Source organism: Cornus florida, unplaced genomic scaffold (genome assembly GCF_030987335.1).
Source record: "Cornus florida cultivar Cherokee Brave unplaced genomic scaffold, ASM3098733v1 CherokeeBrave_3.0.0_Hap2_Chr11, whole genome shotgun sequence".
NCBI classification, from domain to species: domain Eukaryota; kingdom Viridiplantae; phylum Streptophyta; class Magnoliopsida; order Cornales; family Cornaceae; genus Cornus; species Cornus florida.
The window spans coordinates 74,720,070-74,737,013 of record NW_026775581.1 but is presented as its reverse complement, the minus strand read 5'-3'; the positions used below and the strand labels follow the sequence as shown (position 1 = coordinate 74,737,013).

The 16,944-nt window shown below is 38.3% G+C and overlaps 1 protein-coding gene across 1 annotated transcript; it reads right to left on the bottom strand.

The window, feature by feature from the left end:
- Positions 1-157: 157 nt before the first annotated feature.
- LOC132282459 (zinc finger protein CONSTANS-LIKE 4-like) lies at positions 158-1,958 on the bottom strand. The gene is made up of 2 exons (XM_059784151.1): positions 1,120-1,958; positions 158-650 (listed from the first exon to the last, which is right to left on the bottom strand). Exons 1-2 carry the CDS (start codon positions 1,843-1,845, stop codon positions 306-308), a joined length of 1,071 nt encoding a protein of 356 aa, XP_059640134.1. The 5' UTR covers positions 1,846-1,958; the 3' UTR covers positions 158-305.
- Between the last annotated feature and the right edge of the window lie 14,986 nt (positions 1,959-16,944).

Below are 16,944 nucleotides of genomic sequence, written 5' to 3'. Positions count from 1 at the left end.
CATGATAGTTTTTCTATCATACCCCCTAGGTGTTCAGAAAATTTATGCGATGTTGCAGTTCAGAATAAGCATTTTCAGATTCCGTGCTACCAAACATAACATGAGAGTTTTTCTATCAGGCGGGGTGTTCAGAAAGTGACTGATTACACACTACACATTACCAGAGAAATAACTACTAAATCGACGGTTCGAACTCCGTCGATCAAAAACACGTACTGTACATACATATCGTTCATTCATCAACGGTATCAACACATTACAACACCACCCCACCCAAAAGCAACAAACAAAACTAAGCTAAAAACTTAATACGAGGGAACGACGCCGTATCCACCATCGGCGCCGATAAGAGCCGGCGACGAAACAGCATTATAAATGCCGTCGATTTCGACCTCTGAACGCTTCGCGAACCTTCCTTTGATTCTGGGTCTGGTCTCGGCGTAGGCCTTTCTCGAAGCATATCGAATCGTCTTCTCGAACTTTCGGTTCTTTCTCTTCTCTCTGTACCTCAAAACCCTAGCTTCTCTGTCCATTCCCGAGATCGGATTCGCCACAGTCTCGCCTGTGCTCCGTCCCAAACTGTTCGATGCATCGGCCACGCCGGCGTTGTAGTCCGGCACAACTCCGACCTCCAGAGACGACGATGATAACTGCCATCAAATCATCAACTCATCACAAACCTCAAACACCAACTAAGAGTACGCAGCATATTTTATATCTCTGCATCTTTTCTAAATAAATAAACTGTTTGGTGGATGAGAAAATGAGGAAAAGTAAATCAAATCGTGGATTTTCACGTTTTACTATATGTTATTTGGTTTTATAAGACTGACATTTTTTCTTACATTTTCCTGGCCACCAAACAGAATCATCTGTATTCTTATTTTCACTTTTCCTTACATTTTCCGGTTTCTTTTTCCTCAATTTTCCTGGCCAGCAAACAGAGTCAGAAGATTCCTTATAAATGAAAAGAAAACTTTCTTTTTTGTCTCCGAATCTGATCATCTGTTTGTATTCACTTGGTTATTAGTTTTATTTTGACTACTTAATTTGTTCATTCTTATATTACTGGCGACCAAACAGAGGATAAACTGATTTGAGATAAGAATATGTACGTACACTTTGGCTGAGAGATGGAGCGTTGAAGTTGTACATGAAAGGTTTAGATCCAGAGTAATCGACGTCATAGCAAGGCACACCGTCCACCACCGCCGGAGGCTGTGGCGGTGCTGGTTGAACTTTGTTCGTCTGAACTGGAACCACTCCATCAGTGCCTGAGCTGTATTGTTGCTGTTGCTGATGCTGATGAGGCTTCTGATCCACCGATATGATATCCATATCAAGGTACGGATCCATATCAGAGAAGAGATATTCAGTTGTAGATTTGAGATCGGGACTGTCGACGACCTTCAGGTGAGGGTTTGGGAGGAGCCACGACGCCGCTTCAGCCTCCTCGGCCTCCCCGCCGGCGGTGTCATGCTCGGAGAAGTACCTGTCGTCGCCGGTTGAGGACTTCACGGCGGAGGCGGAGGCGGAGTCGTAGAAGGGGACAACCGGAAAGCGCTCGTGGCGGCGGGCGAGGGGGTTGGCGGAGTGGATCTCGCGGTCGCACGTGACGCATAGGGCGGCCGCGTCGGCCTTGCACGTGACGCTCGCCGGAGCCTGCTCGCAGACCTCGCACATCCACACGCGCGCGTGGCGCGACGAGAGCTTGTTGGCCGCGTGGACCTTGGAGTCACACCCGATGCACAGAAACGCCGAGTCGGCTCGGCAGAACAGAGTCGCCGTTGCCGACTTGCACGAGTCACACAGTTTCCCCACCAAGCTCCAACTCTCTCCCCCCATTACTTTCTCTCTCTCTCTCTATCTAAAACACAACTTTCTCTCTCTAGAACTCCCGTACCTTTGGCGATACAGATACCACTCCTTTGGTCATCTCTTGTGTCTTAGCCAGTTGGTATAGTCATTTGCCACTCATTTTCTCTCTCTATCCACTTGGTAAAGAAGATCTAATGAGTGACGAATAGGAGTTTGACACGTGGAGATTTCTTAGCCAAATAAAGAGAAAACTTAGGAGGTTGTAGAAGGGGAGAGGAGTGGTGTCGTTTTAGGGTGGAACCCACGTGAGACGTGCGTGGGTTGTGTGGTGTTTGTCTTTTTGCAATCTGTATCATAAGAAGAAAAACGAGAATTGATAATGCCAAGTGCGGGTGTGGGTGAGTGGGGTCTCTCTTAAATGTTCTTGAGAAATCTGAATCAAAATAGTAGGGGAGGCTCTTGGTGAAGGTATGGGGGTAGAAATGGACAGAATTGACAAAGCAATTATCCAAATGGATAATCACGAGGAGTTGGCCTAGGGAAAAAGACTTGGGATTTGGAGTTCCGTTAAATCTCAAGTCTCAGATTTAATTTCTTTTAAATATAAGTAATTTTTTTAGACTACAATCGCAAACATAATCTGAGTTTAACCCAATTCGTGTGAGGAATCACTTTACACAGAACCTCGAGAATTAGTCGAGAAGAAGCATCGAATACTCAGGATTTTCATAAAAAAAAAAAATGCGAATGGATCAAAGACTTTTGTAGGATAGTTTTGTTTTTTAAACTCACAACTTTTCACTTTGAAAAGAAATTGAGGACAGTTCATCCAAGTAAAAATTTAGAGTTTAACACCCATAAATTTAGAGATCGATTTTTGTTATTGATTGATGTGACAATTATTGAGTTTAACATCTTAAGAAGAAAGATCAAATATCGACACGTTATTGCATACTTAGTTATTGAAATCGTACAAAATATGAATCCGTGTTTATAGCGTTACTCAAAGTAAAAATTTAGAGTTTAATACACAAAAATTTAGAGATCAATTTTTATTATTGATTGATGTGACAATTATTGAATTTAACATCTTAAGAAAGAGATTCTATTTTTATCAAATATGACATTGTTGGATACTTAGTTATTGAAATCGTACAAAATTTGAATCCGTGTTTATAACGTTATTTATGGACTGTCTCCTTGGTTAAAACTTTTTAACTTTTTATTTGAAAATATGAGATGTAGCGTGAGATGAAGTTGGTTTTATTAGCAGACCGTGTATAGAATTCTAATGATAGAGCGGTTCATGTAGTGGTGCAGATAAATGTGGTTGTTGGAGGATTTGGTTATCTGCTGCAAATGATGAATCCAAGTAGCTTACTTTGATGATCAGGCAAAGAACTCCACATGAATTTATCACTCAATGCGCCAAAATAGTGCGCGAAAAACTAAGATAGACAAATAGTTTCTCTTGCAAAAGACTATTTAGCATAATAAAACCTATTGATGTTGAATATGAAAATCATTTGGAATTCTTCCTTAAATCCAAGTTCTTGAACCATAAACCCAATTTTGTTTTTAAAAAATATTTGATATAAATAAAAATATTTTAAAATATCATTGTTCACACACACACACACATATATATATATCATCTCCTAAGTTGTGTGGTTCACCAACAATTGAATTTGATCTTTCAAACTTTGGCTAAAAAATAAAAAAATGCAACTCTACAAGTTTTTTGGGAACCAAACCTTAAAAGAGTAATGTTATATCATTAACTCTCATGATCATTCACAAATATTGAGGTGCGAATCTAATTGATTTTTTCCTCAAATACAATTATATAATTATTAAAAAAATTCATAAAAAATAGACACAATAATTTAACATAAAATTTAAAAGTACGAGCATTCTTAATTCACAAGGCTTTGCACTCTCTAAAACGACTGAAAAACTAAGTGAATCTAAAGTTTCTAGAATTCCCTATATATACTAATAAAATAAAATTAATTTAGTAATTTACCTAGGTTAACGGTCGCCCGCCCCGGCCCGGCCCCAGCCCCAGCCCCAGCCCCGAAACCGCATAAATTTTTATTAATAAAAACCCTCCCGTCCAAGCTAAATGGAAAAAGGAACAGGGTGGGGCGGGTACCCGTCCCCATTGAGAAAATTGTCATCTACAAATAAGGACTTCCATTTTCCACATTATGTAAATTAGTAAAATTTTAGAAAATTAGTTCTTTTGATCCGAGCCCATATCCAACACCCACATATGGCATTTTTATATTTGGTTTTTGAGACTGATCAAATCCATGTTGGCAGAAAAGGATAAGGATATAACTAGGTGGTATTACAGTACCTTAAAAGGTGACCCAACAATGGTCTTGTTCATGTGTTGAACAGAGACCATGGAATTAATGCTTTAAAGCAATCTTTTGTCTAAGAATGGACATTGTCTTCAAAAGTATCTTTTGTTTATGGATTATTTAGGCCTACTTTAGGATATGGTTAAAAAAAAATAAAAATACAAGTCTAATCTAATAATTCACGCCACTCAACATTTTGATAAAATTAAAATAGGAAAAAAATATATTTTTCGATATAAATAGAGGACAAAGAGAAAAGCAAAGGCATCCCTTCCATTACGAATCAAAGTCACTTAACTCAGTGAGCTACATAAATTAAGAAGGAATATATATAGGTCTAAGAAAAAAAAAAAAACCCTGTAGTTACCAAAAACTCCATATAACCCCCTAAATTAACAAATTACTCCCGTAACTAACAAAAACTAGAAAATTGTCCCATTGAACTGTTAACTTTATGTGAATTGACAAAAATGACCTTTGATAACATAATATTATTTTATAAAATTGAATGTGTAATTTTAAAATGCCAAATATGTCCTTCAAGTGAACTGAGAAAATATACCTACAATACTAAATTTAAAATGGCGTTGTCCTGCTCTGTACTAAAATACGCACTGAATGTACCCACCTCTCTCACCTCTTCGACCACCCACCTCTCTCCTCCCCTCCCAACACAGTCCTTGTTCGATCCTCCATGCTTCCCATCAGGGCAAAGCCAAGTCCACACATCTTCAAGGATCGATGCCGTTATTCCCATTTCCGTCGTCGGCTCTCAAGTCATTGAATTCCTCATCTCCCCTTCCCCCCAAACCCTTAAAATCTATTTTATGTTCACGAAAGCAATTGGTAACTACAATGAATCTCAACCTTAAGTTGCTGTTGAAATTGACCATCACAAATACAAATTCTCAGTTCGCCTCGACTCTAATAGCAGATCCGAATGGTAGGGACTTCAACGAACGGCCTCTTCAAGCTCCGTAGCATTTGGTTACAATATTGATGACCACTTGAATTAAATTTTGAAGTTCTGTTTGAGTCAGAATCGTTCCCAAGTAAGGGAATATATATATATATATTTGAAATGGTGTTCCAAACAGGCTTTTTTGTCAAAAGAAATTTGGATATTCATTGGAGAGTGAATTCTTAGAAGTTGACCCAACAAAATAAGACAATTTTTTTAATACATCAAGAAAACAGTCCGTAATATTATAAATTAATAAAATATAACCTCTCAACAAACAAGTAAAATATTTCCGATCCAACTCATGCCATAAATTTCTTGCCTTCACAGGAAGTAAACCTACATATAAAAGATATAAAAGTATGAACTGAATTTTAATTCTCAAAAGTATTTAATTCATTAATTATCCTACCATGAAATCAAAACAATAATCATAACAGAAAGTAGAAGAATATGAAGCTAAAAAATTTGACATAATTAGCAAATAACTAAAATTGCCATTTAGAAATTAGCTACCTGATAATTGAGGGGTCATGTCTCGCCGCAACTCGAACCCTAACAATAAAAAAAATGGAAATGAGAAAGATGAACTGAAGAGTAAGAAGCCAACACAAATTTTGCGTATCGATGCTTTCAGATTTTGGATTGGATGTGTAATTCAAGAGAAAAAAATAATTCAGACATAACAAACAAAACCCAACAAATCCAATTTGGGAATACAAAAGTTTTGCACTTTTACAGACCCAAATTCAAATCAATCATATAGGAATAAGAAGAATTAACCAACAACGTACAATACGAAAGAATAAATAAATAAATAAAACTGGGCGTTGAATTGAATTGTCCAAAGTTTCAAATTTATTACGTGATTGTTTGCCATAGAAGTGAAATAGATATTAGGTGGTAGTTAGTTTGGGATGAGATCGAGCCTATACACGGTGTAATCTATTTTATATCTTGTAACAATTATTGTAAAGTTTGTATCCATTTTTTATCATGTATTTGAAGAGTTGTGAAAGCTTTCGTGATCCAAACACGTCTACATTGTGGTGAACTAGGGTGAAAGTTTGGAACTTAATTTATGTTTGGGCTGAGATCGAGTTGTTGGCATCTAAACTCAAGTGGTGCCAAATCTAACACTAATTAAGTTCGGGTCGAGATTTTTCAACCCAAACTTAACTCTAAACATGGCTACCCAAGTTTGGTGAAAGTTTGGAGCTTAATTTATGTTTGGGTTGAAATTGAGTTGTTGACACCCAAACCTCAAATGACGCCAAGTCCAACTCTAATTAAGTTCGGGTCAAAATTTTCAAGCTTAACTCCAAACATGGCTGCCCAAGTCTGAAAAATCACGTTTAATTGAGCTTAGGTTAGCCACCTCAGATTGTTCCCGACTTTAGGTGCAGGGGATGGTGAGCAGAAAATCCCTTCTGCAAGTAATGCTTGGACCAAAAGAAAATTTCTTATCATGGTTAGATTAAGAAATGGTAAATCTTACAACATTTTCTTATTAATTACTTCGTATAAGATTAACCTAAGTTACAATTCGAAGTACATTTGAATATCCAAATTTAATAGTATATAATTCAATTTTGAACTTTGCAAATAAAAGATTTTTCTTCACAAATGTGCTACTACTAATCAAACTATACAACCAAACATTGAATAACAGTAATATATTTTCACTACGTTTTTTTTTTTTTTCATCATCGTCATCATCGTTGCCTTAATCCCATATGAATGAGTCTGCCAAATAAATTCTCTCTCTCCAACCATGCACTAAACCTGCCAAGTGCACCAGAAGAACCTGAGAGTAAAGATGGCATTAGAATTCAGCAAACATTAAAATAGAATCCAGATGAAACATCATTCATAGGAAACCTGTTAGCTTACTGTTATGCGAAAGCCTAATTATCCATGTATTCAGGCCTCTGCTATATCCCACAAAGAGTAGAAAGAGTGAAGCCCAGATGTAACGGATGTCGGATTCTATGACATTTTCGTTTAAAAAGATGCTCACAGAAAAGCAGGCCAAACAAAATCTCTTTTTGTGTCCTCCATGACGGGATATCGTTCATAATCACTCACCAGCTCCTGGAAAGAAACCAACTCAACTGACCGACAACGTTATATGTAAAAGCCCATGAATCTTTTTCTTCCACGCGTTCCTTTCATTTCCCCGCTAAACCAGCAAGAAGATTAGGTTTGAGCAAGGTAAAATAAGTTCCAATTCTTCATAATTAAAAAATGGAAGTGCAAGAAAAGATAATAAGAAATGAATGCATTGATTAGAAGGATTGAAGAAATTCAATTGGAATAAGGCAATTACACTATTAAACTTTGAAATTACTTTTATGTTTTTCCAATTCAAAATGGTGTTACAAAAGGATTAAGAAACTTTGGGGGTAAAAAAAAAAAAAAACCATGGGAGAGGAGAGGAATATTGAGTTAATCAAACTACAAAATTAAATGGAATGGAAGATTAGGATTGAACAGTGCAATTTTTAAGAATTAAAGCACTGAAAAGCAAGCAGCTTTCAAGGAGCAAACCCCACTATGGCAACCAAACATATAAAATCACAAAACAAAAAAGAATTTTATTTGCTACAACAAATGCACATAAACATCTCAATCAGAACTTGAACCTACAGCTTCTACTTTAGGGGTGGCAGGAGTGGCACTCAAGCAAACAACCGGGTATAAAAAAAATTAAGTGAGATCTCATTATGAAATTTATTCTAAGAAAAAAATAACCCCATAGTTATTTGTTCCTTTCCCAGCCTGTTAAATACAAAGTTACAAGTACAATGAGGAGGAATATCCTTCTCAAATACATATATCATTGAAAAGGTCGTCTTTGAAAAAACTTAAACCTCTTGGACTACAGTTCCACAAAATCATATCGGATTTATCATTTCACAAATTCACCCATTGTTTAGAACAACTTCATGTGGGACAAGGCTTTAAGTTTGGCAGGTATTAATTGGATTGTCAATTGTTAAAGATCTATCTTTTGGTTGGGAAGAGGAACGGAAAATTCTAGGGATAAGTCTTTTATGTAGTCTTTTTGGTTTATTTGGGTAGAGAAGAATAGCAATATCTTTAAATGAAAGGTTGTAACTTTTAAGTGGAAGATGCATGTTGAAGAATGGGTTTGACCTTGTGTTTTAGGGATATAAAGGTCTCAACTGATTCCTTAATTTAAGGGAATGATCACATTTTGTAGTCAAATTAATAAATTATCCCATAAGCCAGTCAATCTCACTCTTCTTCTTTTTTTCCCCAGAAGGTCAAACTCAATTCTAGCGACTGTACTATTGGAAAATAAAAATCAGATAGTAGCTGGACACGGCCAAAAGTTGAGATCAAGGAGATCTTGACTTTTCACCCAACAAATGCACGACTGGTTACATTTTCTGTTCAGCTAATCAGATAGAAGCCGGACACGCCCTCAAGTTGAGATCAAGGAGATCTTTTGGCTTTTCACCCAACAAATGCACGACTGGTTACATATTCTGTTCATATACTAAGTTATCTCACTAAAATGGTCTCTCTACAAAAATAACAACCGACTAAAGGAATAAATACTCTACTAACAAAACCCTATGATAGTTCCGACACTCCAAATATGCAGTTACATGATATGTAAGAAAAATTAAAGTGAGCCAAGAAAACCCGGTAAGCAATGGTCTAACCTCAACATTATATATCATGTAACTAGCAGGTAATACAATTACGTTGAAAATCCATTAATAAGTTAAATAAGCTGAATTGCAATGCAATATCTAAACTAAACAATTAATATGCATTTAACAAAATCAATACTCCTCACCAATCCCATTAATCACTTCCTTAAGGCACGTCACTATTGGACAATTTAAATTTCATCATCACATCGGCAAGATTTTACATTAATTATAACTTTATTTTTGTTACTGTGTCAATGATTCAAACCAATACCCGAACATGCAAATAATACCGCTAACATCTAACCACTCAATTGTGACTCAATTGTGTGGATACAATTTCACCAAAATGGTAAAAATCATACCCAAATCCCTCTATAATCATACATCATTGTCCAATATCATCTCCAATGAGAAGACATCTCTCTCCAAAAATCAAGGAATAGTTCGTATAAAACCTATCGGCATCCCCTCTTTGTGGTTGAGAGACCAGGTAATCAGTAGACGTAGAGGAATCATATAACTCCTTATGTACATACCTCAATGGCAATAGTCGTACATACTTTCCCCCAAGATATGCTCGCTTTAGTACCACTACTTAATTGGACCTACACAATTGTTCCTTATTAAAGATCATGGTCTCACACATTTTGACTGAACTCTTAATGTTTCCATCACCGCATGTTTCCATCACCGCCAAATTCACTCTCCTCAAGTCCTTGCTACTTCCACACAAACCCATGTCAGGATGTCACTAGTACTACCTATGTATCCAACTTTGACCTATAACCATTACTAGGGAGAGTGCACACTGACCCACAACCACAAATAAGGGTCCCATTTGCTGTTTATTTATTACGTGTTACTATCTAATTTTATTTCACTATCAGTCCGTGTTGGTCTCACCTAAACTTAAGTTTTTAAGCTTACTTCAACACAAGTTAGATGAATTTTATTTAATTCTACTTTATCCTAATTTTACCCTATGTTTCCTCCAGTTTCAGTCCCAGCGGTGTTTTCCACTTGTGCTTCCTTCGTCTAACCACTTAACTCTCTAATGAGGCAAATTCATTTACTTTAATTTTTCTATTAGAACAGTCCCAATCGATCAATTTTAACATTGATTCATGACATGGTAAAGTAAGGTGCAGCTTAAAAATACATACTACAAATTGGGTTTCCTCACCTTATAACGATAAACCAGATCTAAATTTTTTAATATAAATACACACATATATTTTTTTATTTTACTATAAATCATCCATTCAAGAGAAATATATATATATATATATATATATATATATATATATATATCTCCATTGGAACCTTCATGTGAACAATAATCCCCAAAACAGAAATTACAAATCTACATGCATATAGGAATATTTACATATGGAGATTTGTATTATATATAATCAGACTAAATACACAGCAAGGTTCAACAACACACATCAGATCTAACTTCATATCCATGCAATATATTGGTGTATGGGTGTACTTAAAAAAATTTAAAATAATAAAATTCATGCAATATAATTGTCAGTACGACATGTATCTTATTGATTCCTAATTTAGTGCCTTTATATAAACTACCAGCCATGAATTCATGTTATGCAACATTTATATGTATATATGTATCCATATCTACGAAAACTTCTATGTATTCCAATTCATGAAGACAAAACATTAAGCATATAGTAAAAGTATTCAAGTAGGATCTTCACTTGCCAAGAAAAACTCACTAGTATATGGCTACAGATTTAAAAAGGGTAGATCATCACTAATCTCTAACTTTTCAGTTGTTTTTTTTTTTTTTTTTTTTATAAGTAAAAATATATTAGAAAAACGTTCAAAAGGGGAACGCATCCCTAATACAAGAACAAAAAAGGCCTAAGGACCAATAGAATCCAAGAGATCAAAGAAATCATCAATCGAGGAGCATGCATTTCCTCTTACATAACAGAACAAAGAACGAAGAATATGAATTTTTAAATTAGCTAAAGACGATTCTTTTCCTTCAAAGGATATGTTATTCCTCTCACGCCACAAACACCACCAGACACAATGTGGAACAATCTTCCAATAATCACGAGCTTGTTCTTTAACAGGACAACTTTTCCAAGCGTTAATCAATTGTGAGGAGTGTTTAGGCATTACCCAGAAAACGCCAAACATGCAAAAAATAAAACTCCAACAATCATACGCCACAGGACAATGCAAAAGAATGTGATCCACGGATTTACAATCAGCTTTACATAAACAACACCAATTAACAATGATGTTGCCTCTCTTTCTCAAATTGTCCAATGTCAAAATCTTTCCCAATGTGGCAATCCAAACAAAGAATGCGATTTGAAGAGGAGCTTTAGAACGCCAAACAGATTTCCAAGGGAACTCAGGACCAACGAAATTGGACAAACAGAAGAACATAGATCGGACGCCATACCGACCATAAGCTAAAGGAACCCACAAAATATCATCACACCCTCTACCAATATCCTTCTGCCTATACAACGTATCCAAAAAAACACAAGCTTCCTCCATTTCCTAATCCTGAAGGGCCGCCTAAACCGCACATCCCACGTAACTCCATTGTTATCAAGTTGATAACAATCAATCATGTAGACATGCTTATTGGCTGCAATACTGTAAAGTCTAGGAAAGGAGTGAGACAGCAACTGATCGCCGCACCAAAGGTTCTCCCAAAAACGAACATGTCTGCCATCACGAACTTTGAATCTAATATGTGTGGAGAAAACATCCCAGCCCTTCCGAATGAATTTCCACACACCAACACCTCCCGTAATAGTGACTGGAAGAGATGACCAGCCCCCACTCTCCTCACCAAAACGACACGAGACAACTTTTCTCTACTAACGATAACGTTCCCTTCCAAATCTCCATAACCACTTTCCCAAGAAAGCACGATTGAAAGGAACGATTTTTCGAATGCCTAACCCACCTAACCTCAACGGTTGGCAAACTTGATCCCAATTAACAAGATGATACTTAAACTCCTCTCCCCTTCCATCCCAGAGAAAATCCCTCTAAATTTTTTCAATCCTTTCAGCAACAGAGCATGGAATTTGAAACAAAGATAAAAAATAGGTAGGAAGAGATGAGATAGTACTCTTAATGAGTGTGACTTTCCCCCCCTTAGATAGATACTGCTTTTTCCATCCAGCTAATCTTTTCTCATATCTATTAATTACTGGATCCCAATTCCCAACTCGTGTAGAAGAAACTCCCAAAGGCAATCCTAAGTAAAGAAGAGGAAAAGTACCAACTCCACACCCTAGGACAGCAACTAAGGAGGAAATATCTGGGACATCTCCCACTGGGACAAGCACATTCTTTCTGACATTAATCTTTAACCCAGAAACCGCTTGGAAGCAAGCAAGAATGCACCTCAGATATATGAGTTGAGAAACTTCAGCATCACAAAATACCAAAGTATCATCCGTAAACAACAAATGGGAAATCTGCATCTGATGTTCAACATCTCTGCCAACTCTGAACCCCCTGATGTAACCCAAATCTTCCACTTTTCTCATTAACCTGCTCAGACCTTCCATGACAATAAGGAAAAGAAAAGACGATAATGGATCTCTTTGTCGCAGACCACGCGAGCTAGCAAAAAAACCCGCAGGTGAACCATTCACGAGCACAGAAAACATAACTGACGAGATACAAGTTTCAATCCATTTTATCCACCTTTCACCAAACCCCATCCTCCAAAGCAGATACAAAACAAACTTCCAATTAACATGATCATAAGCTTTCTCAATATCAAGCTTACACAAAACACCAGGAACCCCACTTTTTAATCTAGAGTCAACATATTCCCCTGCAATAAGAACAGAATCCAAAATCTGCCTCCCACCAACAAAAGCATTCTGTGATTCTGAAATGAGACCATCCAAAATATTACTCATCCTGGAGACAAGAACCTTGGCAATAAGCTAATACAAACATCCAATTAAGCTAATTGGCCGAAAGTCCTTAATATCAGAGACACCGCCCTTCTTGGGAATGAGAGCAATAAAAGATGCGTTCAATGATTTCTTAAATGTGCCATGAGAATAAAAATCCTGAAAGGTGCCCATCACCTCAGCTCGCACCACCTCCCAACTCTCCTTAAGAAACCGCATTGTAAACCCATCTGGCCCTGGAGCTTTATCCCCGTTACAACTAGAAAGTGCCTTAAGCACTTCCTCCTCCATGAATGGAATCTCAATCATATCACTATCCAACGCAAAAATAGAATTAAATGGAAGACCATCAAGAGTGGGTCTCCAATCCAAAGTCTCAATTAAAAAGAAGCGATTCCCCCGCGCACCTCATCCTCCCTCCACAATTTAGAACCATTAACCTAGATACGCCCGATGTGATTACATCTTCTGTGAGCATTGGCAAGTCTATGAAAGAATTTTGTATTACGATCCCCATCTTTTAACCACAAAGCCCGAGACTTCTGGCGCCACGAAATCTCCTCCATAAGAGCAATCTCAGCAAAAACCGCTTGGCAAGAGGCTCTTTTAGATCGTAATGATTCCCTACTCTGTCCCACCTCATCAAGACGATCGATTCAGCAATATCAGCAAGAACTCTATTCTTCTTCCATTCAAGATTCGGAAACACTTCTTTATTCCACCTCTTTAACTCAGTTTTAAGAAACTGAAACTTTCTAGCTAACACATAACTAGCAGAGCCTGTGAAATTCGCTTTCTCCCACCAAGACTGAACCTTCCCTTGAAAGTCCTCGGATCTAAGCCACATGTTTTCAAAGCGGAAAGGAGTGCGTCTAGAACTCAAGCCACCACAATCAAGAACTAAAGGCATATGATCAGATGTGACTCTAACCAACACAGCCTGAGAGACATCCGGGAAATGCTCTTCCCACGCCCCAGAAATCAGAAACCTATCCAACCGGGAAAAAGTAACTAGTTCCCTACCATTAGACCAAGTAAAGGCCGCTCCTTCCAATGGTAGGTCAATAAGGAAATTACTATCAATGAATTCTGAAAACATGGTCATTTCTAAAGACCACCTGCCCCTGTGGACCTCTCAAATGGGGACCTAACAAAATTAAAATCCCCACCTAAACACCAAGGCAATGACCATAAATCCTTAACATAGCGAAGCTCTTCCCACAAGACTGGTATATCACTATCAGGCCCATAAACACCTGAAAACACCCACCTGAAATTGTCTTTCTCCATATGAAATAGACAAGACACAGAGAAAATACCCTTCCAACAATTCAGACTTGACAACCACCTTCGATCCCACATGAGAAGAATACCACCTGAAGTGCCTGCTGTATTTAGCACTTCCCATTCCACAAACCTACCTCCCCAAAGACTCCTGACAATCTCAACAGTGATAGTAGCCATCTTAGTTTCCTATAAATAAACGACATGAGCACTCCACTTCCTCAAAGCTACCTTGACAACTTTTCTTCTTTTCAGATCATTAAGACCACGAACATCCCATGTTATTAGTCGTAGCTTCATGTAGAACCAAAAACGATCAATTCTCCTCCTCCTCCCCGTTTACCACTTCTGGTTCTTCCCCTTTCTTTGGTCGTCCCATTCTTCCCGTCATAATACACAAAAAATCTGATTCTTCACTTCATGTTCGCCTTTCCGATGTGAATTTCTGACTTTGACTTCTTTTGTGCCACGATTTGGTTTAGTACTACCATTTCCTGCAACAATTTCGTGAAGAATAGACAAGGTTTGTTCCTCATAACCTTCTGCAGAGACACCCAAAGCTTCACTTACTGTTCCAATATTCTCAATAACCCATTCCATACCCAGATCACTGGTCGTCTCCAAACAATCCGGCCGCACAACTGCCAGAGGTTTCATTAAATCCACTTCAGATTGATTAAAGTCCGTCCCGGAAAAAGAATCATTAGAACAGTGCTGCTGAGAAGGAACATCAACCACTCCTAACTGCATATTCCCCTCTGTTTCCGAAGCATCAACTTCTACAGGTGGAGTTGACAAAATCACCTCATTCACAGATGATTGACTATTCAAACCTTCAACTGCAGCAAAGAGCCGAAGCTCTTTAAGCAGAGCTACAGCTGAATCATTATTCAATTTGAAATGCAGATCTTTCCCAACGCAAACTGTCACTCCATCGAAAAAACCCACACTCCCAGTTGTGACTTTTGAGACATCCAACTCTGACCCAACACACCCCGAACTTGAAGACCCAATAAGACTCCTCTATTGATTCGAAACATCCTCTACAACATTCCTGTTACTCACCACTCCACCCGAAGAAGTAGAAGTAGAGAAGGCATTTAGAGAATGATCAGAACTCAAACCTGGAGAAGAAGTGTGAGATCATGCAACCCATTTTTGTTTTTCAGTCCGAGTCCACCGAGATCCACGGCGACCGACGTCCATCATCCTCCACTCGGGGTTTCAGCAAATGGGTTGAAGGCTTAACATGGGCTTGTGTTTCTTTAAATAGCTTAGGACCAGGTTTGGTGTTTTGAAAAGAGATAAATAAAGAATTAGGCCCTTTTCGCACCCTTCTATTAGGCCCAGATCTAATAGGCCCAACCTGAAGCTGCCCACTTTGGCCGAATCTAAGTGGCCCTTTCTGTACCCGTCGAAAAGGCCTAGAACCCAAATTCGCTCTGTTGGGTTTAGGTTGAATGAGCCCAAGACTAAAACCAGGCCCTGGCCTGTATTGACATCTTTTGGCCCAACACACCGCCATCCTCAGCCCAAAAAGACGAATCCTCCCCTACCTTATCATCAAGAGATAAGGATAAGGCTGAATCTGAAGGGGCATCTCGTCGATCTCCATGTGTACTCCTACGCTGCTTATCAACGACGCGTTTGGGCAGCGCGTGAAGATCACTTCGTCGTCTACCTCCAATAAACTTCACTGCTTGCTGAATTTCGAGAACCCCTTCTTTTCCTTTACTAAGAATCTCATTCCATTTCTCTTCCGACATAAGATGAGATCCGTCATTGCCTTCAAGACTCTCCGTTGAAGGAACAAGCTCCGACAAAATTTCTTCCCAAATTGCAACCTTGTAACAGAAGGTGTCGTCGTTAATAAACACGAACTTCGGACAATCACGACCGGATCGCACTGTTATCCGAACGCCTTCGGCATCCCTAGTCTCATCTGCATTAGATCTCACGTATCCACCACAAAGCTCCCCCACTTCAACGAACAGAGCATGACACTAGAGATGCAATGGAAGGCCAAACAGCCTGATCTGCTTGAGACCTTGATCACTCAGAAACGCCACAACACCCAACACGAAAGGACCACACGTCGATCCTCAAAGTTGCAGAACTCCACTGTCGTCGCCCTTCTTTCAGCACACGTTAGGCCTCTGCTTAAGAAGGAAACCGGAAAAGTAGTGAGTCGGATAACGGTGTTACCCCCACTCCACAAGTCGTATTCTAAGCCCGCGCTGCCCATTCTTTCACACGATCACAGCTCCCCACTTCCTTATCAAATCTTCCGACCAAACAAGAGGAGAGAACAGACTTCCTACCTCCGACGGACTCCCCGTCAATGTACAACGACGGTCCTTGGTGAGGAACTGCCGACCTCACTTCCCCACCAAGCAAGATTCTTTGAAGTTGATGATTTCTACAGTTTGTCCTTAATTTAGTACTTTTTTTCTTTTTTTACATGAAGAGGCTAATATTTTAGGAACATAATAAGCCCATAAAGCGAATGTGGTGAACATGAGATGAACAGTATCACTAGAAAATGTGGGATGTAAATGGAAACAAACAACTATCATCGTGGGAATACAGGGTTTGGACTTACACGCTAGTTAGGTTACATGGTTAGACCTACCCCAGATATTTAGACGTTTTAAAAATATAAAAACTATCTTATGTATCTATATGTGTGTGCATATATTTTAGAGGTCGTGACTCGTGACACTTCTTTAGGTACAAGAGTGTCATTCTTAGTTTCTCCAAGCTTTATGCATGGGAGACGCTAATGACAGTTAAAGTTGTCAAGCGCACACTACTTTATCTAACAATCAATTACTTTTTTTATTTTTTAGGTGAGGGTGTGGTAAAATATTTGTTTTTTAGTTATTTATTTTTTT

Coding starts and splice junctions, on each gene's coding strand:
- LOC132282459 (XM_059784151.1), bottom strand. CDS start 1,845: ATGGGGGGAGAGAGTTGGAGCTTGGTGGGGAAACTGTGTGACTCGTGC. Junction 651..1,119: donor CTCCATCTCTCAGCCAAAGT/GTACGTACATAT, acceptor ATTTGATGGCAG/TTATCATCGTCGTCTCTGGA.